Here is a 26954-nt window from a genome sequence, read left to right as displayed (position 1 = left end):
TCATTGGAAATGACGGTATGTGCCTGTCAATAGGCCCCCTCTTTTGAAGTCGACTATACCCGATGACCCCCTTTTTTTTAAAAGTCATACCCGATGACCCCCCCCTTTTTTTTAAGTTGCGGCTACCCGATGACCCCCTTTTTTCTAGAATAGCATCATCAAAATTCAACTAAATAATGCCGAAACTTTCAAACTTTGCTCCATATTTTTAAAATTATGCCGAAACTTTCAAAATTGTGCTCCAAATTTTCTACCCGATGACCCTTTTTTTGAAATCTTATACTCAATGACCCCACTTTTTCAAAATATTATACCCAATGACACCCTTTTTTATTTTGATTGTACCCAATAACGCTTTGTACCCGATAGGCCCTTTGCGACGCCGGTAGGCACATAGGCCCTACCCGTCACCATGGTCACTTCTAAAGTTGAGAAGCTCCGGAAAATTTTGAATATTGAGGTGGGGTGGGTGGGGGTTACTGCCCGGCAATATGAAACGCTAATGTTTGCCAATCATGTTACTTGTAATATTTTAACAAAGAGCACGTGTCATCTACTCTGCTCACCTATGATTTTGCAACACATTATCATGATTATACTATCATTTGCTACGAGTCAAAAAAAGACATCATTTTCAAAGACACAGTTCAGTGACCTCGAGGTCTTCAAACAACAAGAAAGTTAACCTGACGTTGTGGAGTATGATGTGTTATATCCAATGCGTTCAGAGGTCAATTTATGAGTGCACAAACATTGTAAGGTTAACCCGACTAATTCGAACAGCATGTAAAAACGTATTTTCTTAGCCGACCCGACTACTTTTACAATGCATATTAAAAGCAGGATCTGTGTTAAAAGCAAGGAGCCAAGAGGTCAAATTTGTGCATGTTAAAAATAGAATAATATTACTATGTGTAGTATTTTATGCCAGGCATGTTTATTTCTCTTTATCGTTTGTGTATTAATTATCATCATCATCATCATCTGTATTCGTCATCGAGTCATTATCATCATCATCATCATCATCATTATCGTCGTCGTCGTCATCATCATCATCACCATCATTACCTGATTATTAGACACACCACCAGTCCTCAGAGAAAATTAATTTAGGCCTATAAATATTTAAAATCATGTTTTTTACAACGTTTCTAATTGCAATTACAAACACAACTGCTACATTAACAATGATTAAGCTGAAATGAAAAAAATAGATTAAATAAATAATTGTTCTAAGTGGTATCCGAGTATATGACAGGCTTAGTTCGGTGTCACCTACCAGCTGAGAGAGCCTAAATGCGTGCATATAAATATCAAATGGTGGCGCTAGCAACACACGCGTTAAAGTCAGAACTCACGAACTCAAGCCGTGCTTGCGTTCTTGTGTTCGTGACTACCTGAGTTCAAAGTCAGGAAGTCGTGAACTCAAGCGGCGCTTGAGTTCTTGTGTTCCTGAGTTCAAAGTCAGGAAGTCGTGAACTCAAGCGGCGCTTGAGTTCTTGTGTTCCTGAGTTCAAAGTCAGGAAGTCGTGAACTCAAGCGCGGCTTGTGTTTGCGAGTTCCTGACTTTAAAGTCATGAAATCAGGATCTCGAGATAACTAAAGTGGATAGGCTTACAATTAAAATACTAACGCCGTGAAAATTGAACAGGTTTCATGAGTTCTTGAGATCCTGAGTTGTCTTAACTATTTCTTTATTTTTATATCTTTACTATCTCTTTATTTTAAACTGGCTAAGTCATGAACTCAAGAAGTCGGGATTTGTGATCACAAGATCCTGACTTCTTGCGTTACAAAGCGAACCCACATGGCCCTTAGTTACTTCCGTACCATGGCTTGCTCTTTGTTAGTTCTGTCTTGATATTCTGGATCTTATTTCTCCAAGTTCCACTTTATCACAATCTGCTTCTGCTCACTTCGGGATACGCTAAAGCATCATTCTGCTTGCTCTGCTTGCTCTGTTTGCTCTGCTTGGTTAGCCTGCTCTGCCTGGCTTTTATAGTATCGAAGAAATGCCATGCACCCACGTTTTCCTTGCTAAACAGGTGAATTAAAACACAATTCAAGAAAAACAGACTAAATGTAAAAAGACTAAATAGCACCCTGAATGTCTTACCCTCTCTCTTGCCATCCCCACCCCCTCCACACACACACCTGATTACTTTGACTCATTGTTGATTTTTCGTAAAATTTTGCCCCCCCAGTCATCTTGCCCCATGCTATGCCATTGTTTGCATGGACGGAAATTAGGTCAAACGACGAAAGGAGTAAATCGTTATATCAGAAGTTGTTTTGCCACTGGGTCAGTCCATGTCAAAACAGACTGAGTGTACACCCACCCTCTTGGATTATGCTCTCCTTTGGCTCAGGGGTACCTTTCATGGACCCCTAGGTGAGGTCACAAGAAAACAAATCAAATTCAATTTCGTTTCCGAATGGCGGGCCATCTAAGTTTGGCGACCTTGACCAAAATTGGGAATTTAAGGTGTCCAAATGACAAAGCGCTCTCTTTGAGAGGCATTTTCTTCTTAATTAAATCAGTTGTGACCCTCTTTTTGAATGTGGTCACTCACTGGCTGTGTCTCAAATGCCTAATGCCAAAAAGATTGATTTCGGAATTTCGTTGGGATTTCAGAGGGGGGTCAAAATCAGCACTTCATACTGTTCAATCAAATTATCTTTGATTTTGAAGGACCCATGATAATGCCACAGTGCACTTATAGGTCCTAATTATGTTCAGAATGGATTAACCATGTGCCAATGTCTATGAGCAATTCAAAAAAGAAATTTCTAGACCCCCTACAGAATTTTAGGCCCCTAAAGTGGTTCAGCCACAAATGGCGTTTAAAATCGGCAAATTTTGACACCTAATAACTTTAGGTGTACACCAGATATGAATTTCTAGTCTTTTGCATCTGAAAGAATGTAGTCTTATGTTACTAGGAACATACGATTTGTTTTGTATTTTTGTGTTTTGATACTTTCAAAAGGTCGTTGACCTATAAACATTTTTCGTCATAGCGCCCTCCTGAAAGGTCTGACACATAACAAACTATACATTTTGGAATCCTCATGACCATACGAGTAATTTGATATATTACTTGACATAATTGGGAGCATTCTGAAAATTTGACCCCATAACCTGTACTTTGCATGTGCATCGTTGCCAGGAAGTGCATTTTTGACCCCTTAAAAATCCATACAGAGGATTAGAAAGTAGTTTTTCTTATTACTTGACTCAAGAGCAACTTGAAATATCAGGATAAATAATACAAATGGCTATAAAGTGATCAAAAATATAACAAAATATCATACTAAAATTGGCATTTTGTACCGTATCCTGTATGCATGGTATGTTAGGCAAAAATGACTATTTTTGAAAGCGTCAACTTAATACTAAAACACAAAAAATACAAAACAAATCTTATGTTCCTAGTAACATTAAACTACATTCTTTCAGATGCAAAAGACTAGAAATTCATATCTGGTGTACACCTAAAGTTATTAGGGGTCAAAATTTGCCGACTTTAAGTGCCATTTGTGGCTGAACCACTTTAGGGTGGCCTAAAATTCTGTAGGGTCTAGAAATTTCTCTTTTTTAAAATTGCTCATAGACATTGGCATATGGTTAATCCATTCTGAACATAATTAGGACCTATAAGTGCACTGTGACATTATCATGGGTCCTTCAAAATCAAGATAATTTGATTGAACAGTACGAAGTGCTGATTTTGACCCCCTCTGAAATCCCAACGATATTCCGAAATCTATCTTTTTTGGCATTAGGTATTTCAGACACAGCCAGTGAGTTTTTTTATTCAAAAAAGAGGATCACAACTGATTCAATTAAGAAGAAAGTGCCCTCAAAGAGAGCACTTTGTCATTTGGACCCCTTAAATTCACAATTTTGGTCGAGGTCGCCAAACTTTGATTGCCCGCCATTCGCAAACGAAATGGAATTTGAATTGTTTTCTTGTCAACTCGCCATGGATCCATGAAAGGTACCCCTGAGCCAAAGGAGAGCAAAATCCAAGAGGGTGGGTGTACACTCAATCTGTTTCGGCATGGACTGACCCCACTACCTACCAAACCACATATCCATGATACCCGTAAACAAAATTATAAATCCTATATAATTAATCAAATGATTTCACCAAATAAAGTTACTTAGTTATTAATATTGTATGTTTCCGTTAGCTCTAGGATAATCAGTGGCATAGATTTCTTTTTTACATTGGGGGGGGGGGGGAGTTGGAAAAAATTCTTGAAGTATAGACAATCCAGCACCTTTTGGCGACAGAATATGTTTATGGTACAATTGCGCGCGAAGCGCCCGAAAAAATTTGGTATTTTGAAGCTAAATTGATGAAATATGCTGTAAAAGTAGAATATATGCGCGCGAAAATGTGCCCCCCCCCCCATCTACGCCTATGAGGATAATAATGGTTTCTATACCTGGAGCATGTAGTCTGCATCATCTTCTTCCATATCTACCTCAAGTGTACCGATGTATCCCGTATCAACGCCAATGGTCCTGGTCAGATCATAACGCTATAAAAGAGTTAACATTTGCTTTAAATACAACTAATACAGATGAATTATTAGAGAATGACCTGAGATAGGCCTAGAGATATTTTCCTAGAGGTATTAAACAAAGTCGTGAATAGGATCAAAAGTAATAAGTTTGTTTCCCAAGATACGAAATGGGTAAATGGGGTGGCCACACCTATTTAATGGCCACACCTATTTAGTGATTTGGTCATCTGGAGGATCGTAAAATCATCAAAATTTAGATTTTGGAACCTTTGTTAGTGTCGTAGATGTGCTAACATAGCCTGCTAGTGGTTAAGCTCAAAGCCGTGTTTTAAAGACAATATGAGACATTAGCATTATGTTATATCTGTACTAAAAGTAGAGAAATAAGCCACATGTATTTGAATGGAGCTTCAACTTTGTCAACATTGCTGTTTTCCTTCACTTTTAGGCAATTTAAACTTAATTTAATTTTTTTACACTTTTGCTGACATCACCGTAGGCCTTCAATCTTCGAGTGCCCATTTCTCTTTCAGCATCTACTTTTCAATATTTCACCGGCTTCTACAGACTATTCAAACAACAGGACTTCGGTGGAAATACAAAACTTACTTCGAAATGGACTCTTTTAGAGGTTAACATCACCATGTCGAGAATAGTAGAGAAGTATTCTTGAAGATTGTTAATTTCTTTGCCTGCAAATCCGCGAAACACGTTTATGACTTCAATTCCTCTACTCTCGGCATATTTGGTAAACGCTCTATGAGTGATCTGCAAAACATTATTTTAAGTATGATATCATTTTGCATTAATTAATTCATTGTTACACATTTACATACACTCATCATCAGTATCATCATCATCATCATCATAATCATCATCATCATCATCATCATCATCATCATCATCATCATCATCATCATCATCATCATCATCATCATCACCATCAAAAGCTGATTAATATATATTACCTGACCATCTTCGTCTACCTCGACGGAGTTGAGTATGTCAGCATTTGTTTTGCCAGGTCCAAAAAGAATTGCTTTCATTTCTGTGAATTCGTCTCCAGCCGCCTGTAGATTTGTGGCAAAGTCAACGAAAACATTACTCTTACACCTGCGTTTTGATTTTTTCAGAGTGAATGTTCTAAAGAAATTTAGGGGGAAGAAAGGTAGCATGAGACCCGGTCATGAGGTAACACATTAACACAGCCCTTCAACATAAACTTATGATCCTTTCAGTTTAGCCCATGTCTAGACCGTAAGTGACCCCTTAATGACATTTGAACCCAATAAAAATGCCATTATACACTTGGTATCAACAATTCATGTGTGAACATACCGTTACTGTTTATGTTTTTCTTGGCTAATAAAATTGTTGAAAGTATTTGGTTTTAGACCGGAAGTGATCCCTTAATGACATTTGAACCCAAGTTTCTTAACGTATGACAGAATTGGATTTTTGATAAGTTTTTCTTTTTAATTTCAGACCGACCCATCGATCGACATTGGCTAATCATGCTAATGTCAATGCATGTGTGCAAGTGGCGTCACTGTACTATATTATTGGTAGAATAAGCATTTTTAGTATCGAAACGCACGCTTTGGCCGTCAATGGAAAGTGGTGACCCCTTGAACATTGACCCTAAATTTGTGAACACCCCATATGCACAGCGTAACAACAGTGCAAGTGGCGTCACTGTACGATGCTGCTTGTCTAAGTCATATAAGCATATTGATAGAAAGAAGAATACAGGACACGTGATCCAGCAACCGACTGGTAGTGACCACTTGGCGTTCACAGATTTGAACCTAAATCTGTGAACACCTTGTAGATACTGGCTAATGTCAAAGTACGGCATCAATTGGCATCACCCCAGCTATGTTATTTGTGGCAGAAGAAGCATTTTGAAGGTATTTGGTGATTTTCGACTCGGACCGGAAGTATCCCCTAAATGATCTGTGAACACCCTATAAGCACAGCTTTAAAACAGTGTACGTGTGCAAGTGGCGTCACTCACTGTACGATGTTGCTTGGGGGAGAAGAAGCGGACTGACAGAAAAAAGGAGGAAGAAGAACTAGACAGGATATATGTAATCCTGCGACCACGAAGGCTATCGTTCGTTGTTGTCGCCCGGTAGTGACCCCTTAATGACTTTGACCCCAAATCTGTGAACACCTTGTAGACACTGGCTAATTTCAATGCATGTGTGCAGTTGGCATCACCCAGCTATGTTGTTTATGGCAGAAGATGCATTTTGAAGGTATTTCGTCTCGGACCGGAAGTGACCTCTAAATGACCTTTGATCCAAATAAAAAAATACCATATATACTTTCTGTCAATCTGATTTTTTCCCCATGTTTAAGTCATAAACTGGCTGGTTATAACCCTATATGCACCGGATGCTAGAGCATATTTGGCATTATTCTGATGATCACAACACTTGATTTTCAATAGTCAACCCCGTTTGACCCCTGCATGACCTTGAACTCCCAAATCTGTGAGTTCCCCATAAACTAGCTATGTCAATGCATATGTGTCAATCTCATCTCTGTACCATGTAATCTCTAGGAAAAGAAGCCAGTGGTGTAACTTTGGATAAGGGTGCCCGGGGCGAGAGTAAATAAGGTACCCCCTGACCAGGGTGTGCATGGTGCAGAGCAAATCAACTTTGGTATTGAAAGCCATTATATCCAATAACTTTATGGTATTTTTTTAATAATAAATGTTTTCACTTTGTCGTTACTTGGTTATGATAAATCTCTAACACCCCATAGACACTGGCTAATGGCAATGTACGGGCTGAGTCAAAAAGAAGTAAACTCATGTTTGAGGGGCTGTAACTCGAGATCTGTAAGGAATCTGCTCATGTTAAAGGGCTCTTTTCAAAATGAATTTTACCTCATTGCACTACATTATAATAAAACGGTCAAATGACAACATGGCACCACAATTTACCGCACGGGAGCGCACGTTTCTGTCGACGAAGTATCATGAAACTAAGAGTCCCACTGAAGTTCGGCGGTTTTTTTTTCGTCTCCAATTTCCTAAAGCTAACCGGGTTTCATGTAAGGGAGCAGTATATAAGAATGTAAACAAGCTCAATGTGCATGGGGCACTAAGGAACAGACAGCCTGAAGCTTCAGGCAGACCACAAACTGCTAGATCAAAAGTGAACATTGCTAGAGTTAGACATGCTTATTGCTTTACAGCAAGACCAAAGATCAACTCAATCCTTTACCCAACATTCCCCAATCAAGCTTCTGCCGGATAGTCGTTCGTAAAGACTTGAATTGGTATCCCTACAAACTATAGTACCGTCATGGACTTTGTTGAATATTAATTAAAAGCAAAAGTTGTCTTTTCAACAATAAATCCTGTTAGCACTTTGCTGATTCGTCGAAATTGAAATGGATGAAAATCAATCAGTCGTGTGCAGCTACAAAAATGGGTAGTTGTATTCAAATGAGTATAACTTTAGTTTGATGTGAGCAATTGCAACAATTCTTTTTTTTTATTTGGACGTGTAGAATTTGCTCTTTCCAGTGATATTTTTATTTTTAGCCGATTCTTTGCAGATCTCGAGTTATAGCCCCTCAAACATGAGTTTACTTCTTTTTGACTCAGCCTGTATGTAGGCAATTGGCGTCAACAAGCTGATGTTCGTAGCAGAAGAAGCATTCTGAATTAATTTCGTCTCGGACCGAAAGTGCTCCTCAGTGACCTTTGACCCCAAATAAAAATACCACATATACACAGGGTAATACCATCTTTCTGCTATGTTTTTTCTGGCTATTAAAATTGTTGACGGTATTTGGTTTTATTGCGTGAGTGCAAATCTGTAAATACCCCATTGGCAAAGCGTAACAAAAATGCACATGTGCACACTGTACGATGTTGTTTTTTGTCTCGGACCGGAAGCGCCCACTTAATGACCTTTCACCCCAAATCTCTAAACACCCCATAGACACTTGCTAATGGCAATTCATGTGTGCAATTGGCCTAAACAAGCTGTTGTTGGTGGCAGAAGAAGCATTTGTAATTATTTCGTCTCGGACCTGAAGCGCTCTAAAATGACCTTTCACCCCAAATAAAAAAAATACCACATATACACTGAGTAATACCGTCTTTCTGCATTTTTTTCTGGCTATCAAAAATTGTTGACGGTATTTGGTTTTATTAAAAAAGCGTGTCTGCAAATCTGTAAAAAAACCATAGTCACAGCGAAACAACAACGCACATGTGCAAACTGTGCACATTGGGGGAGAAGAAGCAGATTTACAAAAAGAATATACTAAGTATATAATATTACAATACAATATACTCAATAAACAAAACAATTCACTCTAAACTGTTAACTTTCAGGAACATGTCAGGTAATTTTGAATTGCTAAATAATAGAATTACCTCCTCTAGCATACGTTTAAAAGCCTCTTTCGATATCGAGTCTTTCTGAATATCGGCATATTTACTCAACAGCGTGAGGTAAGCTTTCATCGCGCAGACGAGGTCCTCATGTTCCTTTCGTGCCGCATTGTCTTCGTCCATCTTTTTCTTGCGAGACCTACATATTAAGTTAATGAAATATCGTTATCATAATCAATTACAAGGGCAACGGATAGATCCAGTTGGAAATGGCGTTATTTTTTTATGACATTGGGGGATGGAAGTTGCTGTAAAAACCGTGGTTGCTGTAAAAACCGTGAGCGGGCGAAAGTAACATCAAACGCTCACAATTTTCTTGAAACAAATTGCACGCGAAGAGCCCAACAACTTGCCATTTATAAGTTAAACTAGTAAATTAAAACATTAAACAGGGCAAATGCGCAAAAAGTGCAATTTGGTATGCTAACAATGGTCAATGTGAGTTTAAATTTGGTAAGAAGCATGCATTTGCATAATAGGGACAAGGACCCCTCGTCGATGGTTGGGTGAGCTTTGTCCCTTTTTCTCCGGGATTTGCGCCTAAGCCAGTTGAAAAACTCCCGGGAAAAACTATTCTGCCCCACAATGACAAAACGAGTTAACTGCAATTTCACAGTTTTGAATTAGAGACCAAACTGTGAATTGCTCAAGCATTGTTCAATAATCAATAATAATCAATGAAGTGTTAAGTGTGTAAAACTCCATAGGCCTTGTCAGTTAACTTATTTTGTCATGGTTTTATGAGGTAAATGATGCAGTTAACTCATTTCGACATGCTGATATCTAGTTCTTGGGATGTGTTACAAAAAATATTTTTAGTTCAACATATGTAACGAGTTGCCCAGAGTTCAAAAACATAAAAAAATCAATTTCGCAAAAATGTCAGTTAACTTGTTTTGTCGTGGTGGGGCAGTATTCCCCTCGCAAGCTTCCTAGTAGGTACCTTGCAAATGGAGCTAAAAAGATGGAATGAGTCGGACTGCTTTCATTTGACATTAATTTTAACATGTTTGACACGAGATGTCAGAAAGCACCGGTTACTTTGTACCGTCGGTTACAGATTGGGGCACAAAAACATGACTGTCAAAAAGTTATCAAAATTTGAAAACCAATACAAAATCCGAAGAAAAAAAATGACATTGGTTCAGAATTCTTTAAAAAAAGGGAATCTTTTGGTAAAAGTAAATAAAAAAACAGGGTTTGGTGAGAAGGGGTTGTTGAAAATGGGGAAAATGTGGCCGCGCATCCTTGTCACCCATTTTAAGTGAGTGCCCCAGACTATACCATAGTCGATTTTGATAAATAAAAAAATGTGTTTTTAATAATGATGAAATCATTCAGCTGAACTCGAAATTTCACAGACTCATGTTTATCACAAGTAAAGTATTCAATAAATGGTCATAAGAAAAAGTTCATATAATTTGTGACAGTAAATGAAAATTCTACGTATATGTTATCGACTGCAACATATCTTAGCATAATATTATAATGAGGGCTCACTTAATGAGCTATTCTGATTGTGGGATCTACCAATTTATTAATCGCGAAACCCCGAGTACAAATACTCTATTGACTTTGAATTTTGAGCGAGACTTTGCCCAGGGCCTTGGTCCCTAATACACATTCCCAATCATACTCGCTATCTATTTGTTATCAATCCAATCTATTAACCGCATGCACCATACATGGAGTACGAGACGTCCCGCGTTCATGCACCAAGTAACAGTTTAACTTTCGCGCTATCACAGGGCGCCGCAAATTCCACAGATAGTTGTGTACGCTGTAGTGAGTGGTAATGCCACGTGCCCGGAGGATTTAAATCATCACAAGATCTGGGCGACTAATCGCAAGCCAGATCCATTTAAAGATACATTACACCATGGCTAATTTTAATAAGCCAGAAAACCGGACGGCTCTCCATAGACGCCCTTGTTAAGCATTTCAACCGCAATCCAAAGTCAGTAGACCACTTGGGATTGGGAAGCTAACAAACAGAATGAGTACGTTGATCGAAAAGATCAAAATCAATTGTGCACAGATTTATACAAATCGTTGTATTTATAAGAGTAATAGCTAGAGTATGAAGAATAGTGTACTACGAGAAGTCTATGAGTCATTTTACCTGGCTAGCGCTGTGTCTGGTATTGGAACTTCTGGCGCAAACTCTTCCGCTCTCTTGGTCAACTCTTCTTTGAACATCTCTTTTTCATCAGCAGAGTACTGAATAGTAAAAACAAAAGCAAACAAAAACCACGTGGTTACACAAATATTTGACGCAATGAAATATCTTTACTTTCAAGCTTTTTGACAGCCCCACCACCATATACGTACCCCCCCCCCCACCCACCCCACTCATGGAAAGCAGGGTCGCTGGTTCGAATTGCGCTTCGGCCCGTTTCCGTTGTTTCCATTTATATTAACTAACGCAACGCCTGAGCTTTATGTGCTAATAATCTAGGCCTACCTGCAGATCCCGCGCTTTTACAAAATTTACATGTTTTTTTTTGTTTTTTTTGAGTGCGAGTCATTAATTGTTGAATCCTGCCTGAAATGACAGAGAAATAAACAAACGAAAAAGAAATACCAGCAAAACCCCTATTGTTCCTTTGTTAAGTTCGCCTCCAAATTGGCATTTTGGGTCCCAAGCAGCCGCCATATCATCAAATTCCATAAGTCGTACTAGGAAATGGTCTTTTGGTTTCATTGACAGGTACCAACCTACAGATTAAAATTTTTTTTAAATAAGACTCTTAAAATTAAGCGATGATAGGCCAGTCAAAGTATGAAATCACTCACCACTAATTGCAAAAGAATCCATTTGATCACCATTCATTTCGGAAAAGCATACTTCATTACACATCAAAAGTCCCTGAAAATCCCAGTAGTGGAAAGGTGCCTAATTTGCATAAATCCAAAATGGCCGCTTATACAGTGGTTGAAATTAGTTAAAACCATACCAATGTTTTTCTCTCGTCATAAGGATTCAGAATGGTAGTTTGACTTATCTGCACTGTACAGTTCTTGAGTTATAGTGGAAAAGGTCAAATGTAAAATTGTGGATTCCACAAAATTCTCTGATTTTGATTTTTAAAAATAGTCTCAGATTACTCCACTTGCAAGAACATTTTTAGAAGAGCTTGCCATATCTCAGATGGTTTGCTACCCTGGTAACACTGCAAAAAAGATCAAAATCCATTGAGTCCTGTTGACCTTGACCTATTTGACACGTTACCTATGTAACAAATCATCCAAATTTCTCAATTTGATTCATTTATGCCAAAGGGCATGAAACCCAGGAAGAGCTGCTGCTTTTGATGGCCCTAAAGCATTGTATATTGGCAATCTCCTCATCATGCAGTTATTGTTAACTACATGTATGCACACAACACAGGGGCAATCACAATAGGCTGGTAGCGCTGTGTTGTAGCTATAGGAGATGAACTAGTTAGCGTCATACATGAAAAAGTATAAAAGCTATGATTTTAGTACTTTGTCTATGTTTCAATTACTTATTCTTTTCAAAATATCTGAATTTTCAACCCGGATCAAGCTTTAATAACGGGTGGGGGCATGCATTTGTATGAGAAAGGAAATCTATCATCTTATCCAAACTCCCGTGTTAATCCAATGCACATTTTGCTTCACCGGGCCGCCCTGACTTGGTCGCGTTTGGAAGAGGAGTGCCACCAAACCGTAATAGGTACAAATTTAGTACTTTCTGTCAATCAAGTATGGTTTATTTTCTACATGTCAATCTTTAAATTATTAGCATAGACCTTATAATAACGGTGGAGCGCCTTGATGAGTAAATGATAGCAAACCAGTGAAAAATCCCCAAAACTCAGTCAGTGGAGCTCCACCCGTACATGTCAATAGCGTCATTATCGATTGGATTAGTCGACCGTAGCGGGCAATTCGATCGCTCATTGGATTAATATTATCACGTGGTAAGAAATGTGCATTGGTCAATCGATTACTATAATGGTTTAGTACTGCATATTTCGGTTTAATCTTCACTAAGCGGGTTTTTGGCTGAAAAGGTCATGGTGAATTTGCCGTGGACAAAACTGCACTATGGTTCTAGTTTTATGTTTCTATGGCTCACTCTTGTACCTGTTACCACATTTATGTCAGCTGCAAGGTTTGAATAGCGCTTTCCAGTACCAAGACATCTTGTATCTGGACCAAGATGTCTGAAGCCATAGACTTGGTGCACTTCATCGTAAGTATTTTACTCCCACTTCTCCAGTATAATAAGGAGACGGCTAGTATCAAATTGTTTATCTTGCAAAACAGTTCAAATTAACATCTAAGATGTATTTTACAACGTAACCTAAATACAGAGACATCCTAGATGGACGTGATCTAGAGAATACATCCCTATGACTCCCTGCTAAACCAATCACAAACAAACAATCCTGCAAATGAAGCTATTTAATAAAATCTAAGCAATTTTGAAACTTGACCACTGTTGGTTGAAATTTGACCCCTGTTGACTCCTGATTTAGAGACATCGATTCGATTTATAGCAGTTGATTTCCGAAGGGTGCACGACACCCATCTTCCAACTAGACTAAATGGATTTAAGCATGTTTACATACCATCAAAAGCTCGTATCGGATAATTGTTGACCAATCCACCATCGACATAGTATTGATTGTTATATTTCACTGGGTACAGCACACCTATGAAGAAAAAATATTATATTATACATAAACACCTCACAGCGCCATCATCCCTATATCTTCATGTCAGAAATTGCCATGATAGTAAGGCGAATCCACTAGTTCTTCAACAGCCACGCATGGCGATTTTGTTCCACCGTGTTTAATAGTTTCGAGATTGGGTCGAGGCACTCAGTCTAAGTATAACACACCACCTGTACACACAACACCTGTACGATAGATAGATACGTTTCTTTCCCACTACGCATGCGCCGTTGCCAATCATCAGTTGAAATGACTCATTTTTACGATCTGCGCAGGCTAGTTACCCTCTTTACCGTTACCAACTCAAGAAATTGCGGGTTCTGTCAGTTTGGAAGTTCAATACACGCAGACAGGAGCTTACCATATTCTTTCAACTCATATATTCTACTGCAAGTCAAGCAATAGGTTTTTAAAAATACCAAAAATAACGGGAAATATTCAAAGGATTTGAGATATACTCATACATTGAATATCAATAGTAAATACACCCCGTGCATGTTCTCTTTTTCATTATACCTAGGAATAAATGCCAGAAATGATTTGAAGTGGCGGTCATTCAATTCGGGAAGTATAGGGGGCATAGATAAAATGGAACCAATTCTAGTTTTATCCTTTGAGGTGTAAGGATGCCAAAAAAACATTGGTTCCACTAATGTAGGAAAACTAGATGCCAATTAAAAAATCACCCAATAGCGCCCTGTACTAAAGATGTTGTGTTATGTACTTCACATAGGTCAATCTCAATTTTGTTTTGCTATAATCAGTGATAATGATAATAGCAAATGGTTATTGTTTCATCATTAAACTGTAAGCAGAGAACTTTGATTACCTGGAAGTGAAATTGACATGCGCACCGCTATTTTGATTGGCATAAAAGGTGTAGTTTTAACATGACAATAGACGCAATCCAGCTGATTTACATCGCTGACCACAACACAGAGTTCTGTCTTTCCGGGGTCTGTCTTGTTCTTCTTGTAATTGTAAAGCTGAAAAGATGAAGTGGTTAAAATTTCCGGTTAAAATGCTATTGTTTCCGATCTTTACATGAATTTTTATAGATTCAAACAAGGAATGTCAGCTCATCAGGAGGTCTTGGAGTTGCTGCTAGAATTACTAACTTGTCATTACAAATACAGGAACTTCAGGAAGTCACATTTGCAGTATTGTCTTGCCGACGGCCCCGTTATATACTGCGGCGAATGTCTTGAGAAGGGAATCAATACTTTCTGCTGACGTCTCGGCAACTCTTGTACAACACCTGTACATCCAGCTCTTCGGGTTTGAGATACTATGACTGTTTTCTGAATGCACACATTTGTTGGAGTTTAGGACAGGTTGTTAATAGGTCTTCACCCTCCAAAGAGATTTGAAGTATTTTTTAGTTTATTATACACATTATCAATTCTGTCATATGATGACAACTACGATTCCTGTGACATATCCTGATGATGCAGGAAGCTGAACAATGCAGAATATATGCTCTTTACACCCTATTATATGGTAACAGAAGACCTGGAAGGCAAAGAACATCCTATTTGTCTGCAAAAACTGTTGGAGGACTTTGACAACTTCTTACTTCTTACTGCCTGCTGCCATTACCACTTTGGCTTCAAATCGTAGTACATGGAGAAACTTTGTAGTCGCCTTCTTCGCAGCCGAGTGAAATGAAATAAATGAATGACACATTATAGTCTGTGTCACTACCCGCGAGCCGCCAACATAATGTGCAAGGGATATAGTAAGGCAAAATTTGAGCATTCGCAGTCGAGGCGCGGCCGTCCCAGTGGCAGATTTAAGCTGTCAGCAAGTCAGCAGGTCGTATTAAAACGTTAGGTTTGAACCGGGGTTTGAATCATGTTTCATGTGGCAAAACAAGATAATATTTAATAATATGGCCTAATATATAATATTAAAGTTCACACAATTTGTTGTCGAATTTTATTGCACTCCTTACACTTCACAACAGGAAAAATTGACAAAACATGGGAATTGGCACCAAGGTCTTTACTTTCGCAGACATCCTGCACACTTCTTGTTTGTGGCAACTTTGCTTCCTGATCGTGATTTAAATTCCTGATTTGTTCTGCAATCAGGAAGCAATTGAAAATAATACATTCCTCATCTGGTACTCTCTGGCACTTGTTATTGTTTAATGACAACATTTTGTCAGAATTGTACATAATATTATGATAAAGTCTTGTAAAATTGTTATGATAGTTGGATACTTTAACCTCAGCAATTTTAGTGTGCAAAGCAAGTTTATTTCATCCTGGAGTCGTGTTGATGGCAAATAAGCTTGTAGAGATTCAGAAAAGTAAAATATGTTAAATCGTTTTTATCCTACGATATTTCCTGGTGATAAAGGACTTTAACCATTTTGCTATATCACATAAAGGTAATACCCATTTATGAAAAAAGAAGACCCAGAATTATATTCAAATGATCGACCCGTGTCAATCCAATATACTGGAGGACAAATAATTTGGTTTTAGAAAATCCATTGAACTGAACTTGTTGATAAAATAAACGGTGCAGTTGAAAGCTCTAAAACTACAATTTATCTAGATTTGTCAAAAGCATTTGACACGATAGACCATCATATCGTCAGCCTGCTACGCTAATTGCCTAAGTCATTTTTATAATTTTGTGAACAGAGAACAAAATGTGGTTCAAGCATGCATCAGTTACTTAAAGGAGTATTTCGTGATCCTAGCATCCTCTTTTTATGACATTTTCAGTACATATCCACGAAAAAGCATATTCCCAAAATTTCAGTTGATTCCGATTTTGCGTTTGCGAGTTATGCATGATTATGTGTATTACACTGCTCCATAGACAATACGTTGTAATTTCGTTCTGGTGCACCAGAACGAAATTCAAATTTCGCAATATCTTTGCTAAACGAATTAATCTGCAAGAAATATTTTGTACATAAACATTATGTAGCCAGAGGTTTCCAGTAATATAAAAATCTCAACTTTTTTTGAGAAAAGTGGGGGGATGAGGCTGTGGATCACGAAATGCCCTTTTAAACACAGGAAATTATTTCCGTTCATTTGTATAAATATCATTTGTTATTGTGCAAAGATTTGTGAATAAATATGTTTAAATGCATGCTTGAATCATATTTTGTACTTTGTTCTCAAAATTACAAAAAATGTACCGACGGGTTATAATGTACCAATGGACCAGGGGCATTATTTATACTCCCCCCCCTTTGGCTGCGCTATTAGCATTGCCTCCCCCTACACAGTAAAAATATTTTAAACAACTGTTTAAAATTTTTAAACAACACTGTTAACTTTAGTTGTTTAAATGTACACAGTTGTTTAAAGTATTTTAAACAACAAATGTTTAAAACAAACAGTTGTTTAAAGCTGTTGTTTAAAACAATTGTTTAAACATACATAGTTGTTTAAACTTGTTGTTTAAAAGTTTTAACATTTTTGTTTGTTGAAATCAATTTACTTGGGAGAATGGACAAGAAGAACTAACTGTAAAACATGCACATCAGCCCCATGCACCTGTGCATGAGCAGTGTGAATGTGATACATTCAGAGGTGAGTGTTTGGTTTAAATATTATTTGATGTGGTTAAGCTTACACTCACACTGTACTTGTCACGGCTGCATACTACTGCACAGCTTGCATCATTTAGCATGTACAAGTACAACACACAACTGTGTGTTCATATAATACTCTATCACATCAAACAATAGTTAAACCAAACACTTACCCCTGAATGTATCAATTAGGTCTGGCATTTCCCACTTTTGGAGCTAGTCAATCACACAGTCATCCGCCATGATGATGAATCTGACCCTGATTTCAAGGAAGGAAACCCCTCTTTTGCAAAATTCGATCTTTTTTAAACAACGTTGTTTAAAGGTTCCTTTTTTGGTATTATTCATGAATTAAACACACACTGTTTAAAATTCAAGGACTGTCTTTTAAACAATGTTGTTCAAAGTTTGAACAACATCGTTTTAAACAGCGACATTTTAAACAGTGTTTTGCTGTGTAGTGGGACATCTTGTCCCATGTTGACCACCGACCGTGATATTTAAGATTGTCAGGCATTATATTGACTATTTTCGTCTACGTCTGGCCCCACTTGAAAGTCGCCTTACCATACTTACCCCTAGTATCTCCCTCTGGAAAATCATGGCTGCCCGACTGTGCCCACCCGGTAAGACCAGTCGGTGCATCTCTCGACCTCTCACATATTTCATCAAGATATCTTACTCTGGGTAGCATGTTTGCAGGGTGTTTCATATAAATATGCATTATATTCTTTACGATTTATCTCATAGCTTACGTCTTCGAATGTTGCGTCAGCGTTCCCAAGTTTTTCTTTCAGTACCTCTCCAATCCACTTCTCCATCTTTTTTCCAGGATGCCAGCCAAAGTGTCTCCATATATTTGGTAAGAATGTGAGGTATTTGCAAGTAGCATCTTAATATTAAATAATAATAATAATAATAATAATAATAATAATAATAATAATAATAATAATAATAATAATAATAATAATAATAATGATAATGATAATGATAATGATAATAATAATAATAACAACAACAACAACAACAACAACAACAACAACAACAACAACAACAACAACAACAACAACAACAACAATATTAATAATAAAATCATGATTATCTTCATCATCAATACAAGGGGCATAAAATAATTCTATTTTTATTTTCACTTTTCTATGTTGTCTTATTAAGACAATGAAGTGTTTGTGTTTCACCAAAAAGTTTGCTTGAACCTCCCTCAGCAAGTTTCTCCTCCATATCATGAGAGTCATAGCCAAGAGCACCACACATTGCAACCATAGCACCAGCGCTAGTCCCAGCAAAACGTTTCATATTTTTCCATACGCCTATTTCTTCCAAAACCTGAGGAGAGGGAGACAATATGCGAAATTATTATTACCGATGCCATCCACGATCTGGGAGTGTCTTATTATTATGGTACAATATATGGGAATGGTCACATAAACCATGTGGGTACTCCGTCCTTCCAGGAGGGTGAGAGTTCATAAGAGCCATACTGCAGTTACTGTTCATTTTCCTATACACAATACACAGTGCTCTCACCATTGACGCGTGACCTCTACAAACAGTGTATGTTATAGGTATAGGGCATTGCCTAGTTAACGTCACTGTGTGAAAAATAACCGGCCAATACGTTTTGTACTCTCCGAAATTCTAAAAAATATAGCTTTGTAACATGTCCTAAATTTTTAGGTAATTTAGATGTTTGGAAATATTCGCACTTTGGTGATTTAGTAAGGAAGGGCACGCAAGGTCTGCAAAATTCCCTGTGTAAATCGAATGCAACTTTATTGACTATCACTCACTTGTGGACCGCTCTCTTCCGAAGGGCATTAAAGCTAAACCACTTGACGGATATTTTTTTGTACTTGATGTCAATCAAGAATAATGTGTATATTACATGTAGGCTAAAAACTGTGTAAGTGGGGCATCTGCAAATTTTCGTACCTCCCTGATATGTAAGTGACAAATAACCACAAAAACAACTCCCATATCTGTCTATAACTTTGGTCAGTGGAGCGAGCCAGGGGATTTCAAGTGGGTGATTATTGATTGGCAAGTGCCATATTTGGGCATAAGTACAGTCCACCATTCAATTAAATTGGTTTCGAACTGGTTCAAGAGAAAAAGAGTAAAACCGTTATCACATACTGTCTGGATATTTTACTGAAATTAAAAAAATAGCTTCTTTGATATGACAGAAGCTAACATGATTATTACTGGATGAATATATGGTCAATTCCAAGCAAGCTCGCCCAAATTGTCAACATTTAAAAATCAAGTCAAGTATGTAATTGTTGGTCTCATATTTTAGCTAAAAAGCTATATTTTCTGAAAATGTACTTTTTTCTGTTAGAAAACATCCTAATTTGCATATTCTTGACTGGTAAAAGCAGCGAAACTAAAAACACAGCAACTGCTCTGTACTGTAAAATTTTGGAAACTAATTATGCATGTGAATATCAAGTTTATAAGTAACTCAAAATATAAACACCGGAAGTTATCATATTTTATAACGTGTAGCTTTGTCAGCATTGTTTGAGTACCAATTTTACGATTAAAAGCATCATTCCACAACGCAAAAGTATCATTTATTACCACTGCAATTTTAAAATAAGGTTGATTTTCATTGAAACTAGAATGCAAAGCAAATTTATTCATCCCTATCCAATGAAACAAAAATAATGTTCAAAAAGTCCAATTTTCGGTGGTAACGACCAATTAAAGTTGCATCATTCCGCAACGTTGTGGAATGATGCATAATTCATAATACACAATTTTGGGTTAAAACGTTCTGAAAATGCATTACACAGAACTATCTTTACAGTAATTGATGTTTCAGCATTGCCTGAACCATTGTAAGTGACATTTCCCCACAAAACCCTTTGCATTATTCCGCAACGCGATAAGAATTCATGGATTGCAAGGATTTTTCATTAAATTTACGATAAAATAAAATCGTTGATGATTCTTTCTTAATAGATGGGGATAATTGTTATGTTACATCCAATGGCTAACATCCAGTGCTAAATTTCACTTCCTAGAAGTGAAATTTCGGTGATAAATATTTTTGGATAAATATTGATATTTGTCAGCTAACATAAGTAGCTAAGTATACGTATAAAATACAATTTACTCAAATGTATTGATATTTTTATTTTTATTTTCAAACATGGACTGCTTGTCATTTTCTATGGGGTTTTACACACAGCAAGGAAAGTGCAACTTTTAAATTGGTATCTGCCTTAGGTTTTTGGATCGCCGTGTCTTTATTTCTTGAACAAGTTCAACGAATGAGGTCTTAAATTCGAGCTAAAAGATGCAGCTATCGGCTGCAGGTTCTAATTATGACATATCTGTCTTTGTTTAGGATATACAGGAGGTGAACACAACTTGTACCCTATGCACAATTTGAAAGTAAATATCGCACAATGATAATTGTTTTGATACCCTTTTAGGGACCGTTCTGATACAAAAAAAAATACGTCGTAACAATCCCCCCCTTTCAGGTCTCAAACATTTCAGCCCCCGCCTTTTTTTTGACATTACAGTTATGGGTCAATCCCATAGAAAGCATATAAACTCAATTTTCCCGGGAAAATTTGTGGTCAATTTTTTCAGGAACCCCCCTCCCCTTAGGAGGGTCAAAACTTTTAAAGCCTCCCCCATTTTGCATCAAGCCCCTAACAAGTTATGAACGCGTTGAAGTAGTTAATCGTAAGCAACGCCTCCTATAATTTAACGTGTAAAGTACGGAAATATACGTGTTGAAATGTTATACAGAAGTTTTACATTGAACCCAATCACTGGTTACGGTTCGCTATCTCTAAGGACCGCTATCTCTAAGGTTCGCTATTCCTAAGGTTCGTTATCACTAATTACGAAAAAGGTCCACTATACCTAAGGTTCGATATCACTAATTTTGAAAAAGGTTCGGTATTCCTAAGGTTCGATATCACTAATTTTAAATAAGGTTCGCAATCTCTAATTTTAAATAAGGTCCGCTATCACTAATTTATTGAAGGTTCACTATCTCTAAGGTTCGCTATCACTAATTTAAAATAAGGTTCGCTATCTCTAATTTCAAATAAGGTCCGCTATCTCTAAGGTTCGCTATTTCTAAGGTTCGCTATCTCTAAGGTTCGCTATCACTAATTTCAAATAAGGTTCGATATCTCTATTTTCAAACAAGGTTCGCTATCTCTAATTTACAATAAGGTTCGCTATCTCTAATTTTAAATAAGGTTCGCTATCTCTAATTTTAAATAAGGTTCGCTATCTCTAATTTTAAATAAGGTATAGATAGCGGACCTTATTTGAAATTAGAGATATCGGACCTTTTTTAAAATTAGAGATAGCGGACCTTATTTAAGATTAGTGATAACGAACCTTAGGTATAGCACACCCGAATCAAAATTGGTGATAGCGAACCTTAGAGATAGCGAACCTTAATTAATTAGGGATAGCGAACCCTAAACAAAATTAGTGATAGCGAACCTTAGGTATAGCGGACCTTTATTGCAATTAGTGATAACGGACCTTAGAGATAGCGAACCTTCAATATAATATTAGTGATAGCGGACCTTATTCAAAATTAGTGATAGCGAACCTTATTTAAAATTAGTGATATCGAACCTTTAGAACTAGCGAACTTTATTCTAAATTAGTGATATCGAACCTTAGAAGTAGCGGACCTTTTTTAGGTATAGCGAACCCTTTTCTCTATTAGAGATAGCGGGATTCTGATCTCCATAGACTTTACACGTTAGTGATACCGAACCTTAGAGATAGCGAACCTTAGAGATAGCGGGATGTCACCCAATCACTATGTAAGTAGTACAAATAAAGTCAGCATAATTTACCCGAACTGCTCCAATATGTGCGGTGCCTTTGGTACCTCCTCCTTCAAATGCAATATTTTCAAAAGGAAAGTCGTCATCTTTAAATTCCTTCAATTCCTCTTGAGTTAGGATGTTACTCCTCGCCATGATATTTGTCAATGCTAGCAGTTACGTTATCGTTAGACCAGTGTGATGTCAACGTGTTAAACTCCAATGAAATAATTCATGCCTTTGTGGTTCAGATAGTGGAGCGACAAACTTCCGTTAGGGACCGTTCACAAACACTTGTAAGGGGGGCTGATGCAAAAAACAAATTCATCGCGAAAATTTTTCGGGGCCCCCTTTACAGACCTCAAAAATTTCAGGGCCCCCTTTTTTTACATGAAAATTATGGGTCAACCCCATAGAAAAACATATAAACTTAATCCCCCCCTTAGGAGGGTCAAACAATTTCAGGGCCCCCTTTTTGCATCAGCCCCCTAACAAGTGTTTATGAACGGTCCCTAACGTCCATGTAATAACACCTGGATACAACCGAAATACATGTAAAATGTTGCGAAAATATGTTTAACCTTGAACTGGTGAGTAATCTTGGTAGAAGTAAAAGAATACAAAACTAGCCTGGGAAAAGCGGGAAAAGATATGTTCCACTATACTCTTTGTCTACTTTAAGGGATGGGGTATGAACGTTTGGACAGTATTTATTGTGGGACAATAGAGCACATCAGACATATCGAATTGCATTCTGAATACGAAGAATGTCCTTCTGATATCAAATAATTTTGATTTTTTGAAATTCGCAATGTAATACACATTTTATGGCAAATGATTAAAAATTGATATTTTGATATTTAACAGTACTCAAGTAAACTTTATAAATCTGATGATTTATACTTTTTTCCCCAAAACACCAAAAAAAATAGGTCTTTTGGGAAAAAATCCATATCTTCAATATGAAAGGTCAAAATTTTCAATTGATCGTCGGCTTTTCCTCCCAGCTACATACACTTTAAGAATATATCATTAGATTTATAAAATATACTTCGAGGACTGTTATATATCAAAATTGTGAAAAATATCAAATTTTGATAATTTGTCATAAAATTTGTATTATATCGTGAATTTCAAAAAATGACAATTATTTGATATCAGAAAGACATTCTTCGTATTCAGAATGCAAACGATATGTCTGATGTGCTCTCATGTCCCACAAAAATTACTGTCGAAACGCTCAAAACGCTCATTCCAGATCCCTTAAAACAAGTAGTTTTTTTGTCATTCAAATGAAAAATAATATCAAAACAAAATGAGCGTCTAGCGCTCAGTGATATTGTGTCACTTAATTGTGTGTGCAAACCGCAACAACAATAAAAGATCTTTTGAACTTGACTCCAACCACAGGCTTACACATTATATCTACCAATAGACATGATACAGGGCATACCCTGCGCATAGTGGCAAAATAAACATCTCGATATATATAAATTATGGTAGTAGTCGCATAAAGGACCTGTTATGGTTTAAAATATGCCCCATTTTTCATATATACACCAGGCACAAAAAGAAACTCGTCAGTTATATTCATCCTTGCTGTTCAATAACTTGATAATTTTGGATTATTCTGAAATATATATTTTGTTAATTGGACTTTTCTTTCTCATTTGACACCCTGTTCGTGAAAAACGAACAAGAATTGACCAAGATATGCGCCTCAATGCCTCAAACCCCAAAATCAAAAGTTGCATTTTCAACGATTTTCAATGGGAACGCATCGTTGTATTGCACACAAGCACCACGGGTCAATCAATAAAGCACAGTGTACAGGCACAATTGAATCGTTAAAATTACAACTTTTCATTTTGGGGTTTGAGAGTTTGGAGGCGCTTATCTTCGTCAATTCTTGCTCAATGTTCACGAACAGGGTGTCATATGAGAAAGAAAAGTCCAATTAACAAAATGTATATTTCAGAATAATCCAAAATTATCAAGTTATTGAACAGCAAGGATGAATATAACTGACGAGTTTCTTTTTGTGCCTGGTGTAGATCGTCTACCCAGGGGTAAGGTTACGCAGGGTATAAATCTTACCATGGGTATAAAGTAGTGAAATTATGTTGGGATAAAGATCCTAGTTTTGGACACACAATTATTAGACAATTAATGTACAGTCACAAAAATTAAACGTTACATAAGACATAAGTTGAAATAAAGATCTGTCAATATGGCCATCGGGCCGACCAGATCTCAAACATATAATGGACATGATGGAGGCCGGGGATAGAGGCGCGGCGTTTAGTCATGATGATCCTCTATCCTTCCTTTGATTGCTCAAGTTCAAGTTCAACATGTTCAAGTTGAATAATTATAATGTCAAGCCGTCAGTATGAACTATATCCCAAGCATATGTTTTAAGTTTGTAAATAGGCGATATCGCTGTAAACTAAAGTTACATGAATTTGCAATGCTGTGCTTAATAATGTATAACATAATAATAAAAATGTTTGTTCATGACACTTGGCGCTATAGTCACTATTTATAGTATTGCCAAATAGCGGTTCATTTTATCAATGTCAATTATATACTGCGCCAAAAAAGTATCCTTACACTTGGCAAAATAATCACAATTTCAAAACTGAACAATATCATGGGGTGAATTTGTTTGTTTAATAGATGCACTATCTAATTCTGCACATTATGACATCACATTGAACCCAATGTGACTTCAAGAAGTAAAGTTACAAGCGACTGAATAGACGGATGTCCAGTTTTAAAAGTGACAAACTGGCCTATACAAGGCGAAAAAAGATTCCAACAAGCGCAACAAAGCGACAATACAGTTTATTCAATGAAGCTTTATTTAAAGCAGTTTTATTTCAATCTTTACTTGTCTGTTCCTACTTTCTAATTTTTACTTTTTGGTTTCAGTTTTCTTTTGTTCCTTTTGTTTTAAATTAAAGGCATGCAGTGAATTAGCCATTCACTACTCTCAAAACAGATGTCTAGTCCGTGGAGTTTTGAATAGGGCAGTTGGTCACTTTTAAAACTGGACCTTCGTCTAACCAAATGCTTGTAACTTTGCTTCTTTACATCTGACATCAGTGGTCTCTCATTGTTTGTTTTTCACGCTATGAAACTTCGTGAAATGATTGAATTTATGTAATTATTTCTTCATGTTATTTATATGTCTTCCTCATATGTAATTATTATATTTGTAGTGCAAAGGGCCAAGGGCCTATATGTACAAATAAAATCTAAACTGAAACTGAAACTTTGCTTCTTGAAGTCACATTGGATTCAATGGGGTTTCAAAATTAAAACTAATAAATTTACCAAAACAGGGTTTAGTTTTAAAATTAGGATTTTTCTTCCAAGTGTAAGGATACTTTTTTGGCGCAGTATATTTCCTGTGTTAATTATTGCAGGTATCATTTTGTTTAAAAAGTGAATTATTCCATGGTGGCTGACGATATTACGACCGTGTTTTTTTTCTGTTATGTTCAATGTGTTTCTCATTGTTACGTTTCATTCTGATTTCACACCTATTAGTTAAGGTTAGCCGCACGGTATTACTAAAATTATTTCCTTTTGTTATGTTTCAATGTTTTCTCATTGTTAAGTAGCTTTAAGTTTCACCCTGATTTCACCCTATTAGTTAAGGTTAGCCACACTTACGTACAACCACCAAGAATATTTTTTGAGTAAATTATTTGCAATTAAATTCAAAACTTTTTCTGAATAGAAAAAACTTTTTTCCAGAAGAGAACCGTGTTCTTATTTGTTTATCGTTCTTCTTTTCCTTCTTTTATTCTTCTCTATGCTTGCTTTATTCAAATACGAGGTTATTTACGATAGATGTCTCAAAGTCAATCCACGGCTACGTATTGCAAATGCAAACCTGATGTAAATTCCATGTAAGGGACGCACCATTAGATTCTCAGGGTGGGGGTAGGAAGTTTTTGAAAAAAAAACTTTCCACACTTAACTGTGTATAAATGCATAAAATTAAAAAAAACTTCGCACACACCTACTAATTAGAGGTAAATGACTGCGCATCAATTGGTTTGAGGGTATTGTGAAATATCTAAACATTGAATATCCCGAGGTCCAAAGTACAATGCTTTTTTATTTAGAGGTTAATGACTGCGCATCAGTTGTTTTGAGGGTATTGTGAAATATCTAAACATTGTGCTTTGGAACCGAGGAATATCCCGAGGGGCACAGCCCCGAGGGATATTCCGAGGTCCAAAGCACAATGTTTAGATATTTCACAATACCCTCAAAAAAACTGATGCAAAGTCATTAATCTCATTCATAACCGTCACCTTTCACTTTGTTTAAAATTCAATTTACGTCACATTTTCTGAAAACAGAACACAATTTTAACTTTATCTGTCGTTTTCCCTGTAAAAAATCAATAGCCCATTAAGGAAATACCGCTAGCGACCAATCCCACTAGCTCGCAATCATGCGATGTCCAAATACGGCGACCAGCGTCCGATTTTATCGAACGCGTAACACGTCACATAACGCGGTCATTGTAGAGCGTACTTTTAGCTACGTCACAAGACGCGGTCATTATACTTTTTTTTGACCTGCATTTGCGTCCGCGTATTTAAAAGTTATTATCTGTGATTGGATCGCACTTGCTGCGTATATTAATGAGGTTATGAATCAATTTTCATCACATTTCCTTCTTTTAAATTTGAAAACAGAACACTATTTTAATTGCATCTTTACTTTTCCCTGACAAAAATCGAATAGCCTATACCGCTAGCGACCAATCACACTAGCGCGCAATCATGCCATGTCCAAATACGCTGGACAACGTCCGCGTAAATTGTTCGAATGCATAACACGTCACACGGCGCGGTCATTGTAAA

At 37.0% G+C, this 26954-nt stretch overlaps 1 protein-coding gene across 1 annotated transcript; it reads right to left on the bottom strand.

The window, feature by feature from the left end:
- Nucleotides 1-1829: 1829 nt before the first annotated feature.
- On the bottom strand, nucleotides 1830-22300 carry LOC140140916 (uncharacterized). The gene is made up of 12 exons (XM_072162672.1): nucleotides 22096-22300; nucleotides 18427-18574; nucleotides 17986-18122; nucleotides 14498-14654; nucleotides 13561-13644; nucleotides 11544-11677; nucleotides 11082-11179; nucleotides 8942-9098; nucleotides 5505-5606; nucleotides 5146-5304; nucleotides 4456-4551; nucleotides 1830-2037 (listed from the first exon to the last, which is right to left on the bottom strand). Exons 1-12 carry the CDS (start codon nucleotides 22219-22221, stop codon nucleotides 1936-1938), a joined length of 1500 nt encoding a protein of 499 aa, XP_072018773.1. The 5' UTR covers nucleotides 22222-22300; the 3' UTR covers nucleotides 1830-1935.
- Nucleotides 22301-26954: the final 4654 nt, after the last annotated feature.

Source organism: Amphiura filiformis, chromosome 19, assembly GCF_039555335.1.
Source record: "Amphiura filiformis chromosome 19, Afil_fr2py, whole genome shotgun sequence".
Lineage (NCBI taxonomy): Eukaryota > Metazoa > Echinodermata > Ophiuroidea > Amphilepidida > Amphiuridae > Amphiura > Amphiura filiformis.
Note: the sequence above shows the minus strand (reverse complement) of the source record. Positions and strands in the feature narration are given on the sequence as shown.

What these genes read in the sequence shown, in the direction of transcription:
- LOC140140916 (XM_072162672.1), bottom strand. Translation starts at nt 22,221, where the DNA reads ATGGCGAGGAGTAACATCCTAACTCAAGAGGAATTGAAGGAATTTAAA. An exon ending in AGGTTCAAGCAAACTTTTTG is followed by an intron (nt 18,123 to 18,426) that starts GTGAAACACAAA and finishes TTTAATATTAAG; the next exon opens with ATGCTACTTGCAAATACCTC. An exon ending in GAACAATAGGGGTTTTGCTG is followed by an intron (nt 11,180 to 11,543) that starts GTATTTCTTTTT and finishes TTTACTATTCAG; the next exon opens with TACTCTGCTGATGAAAAAGA.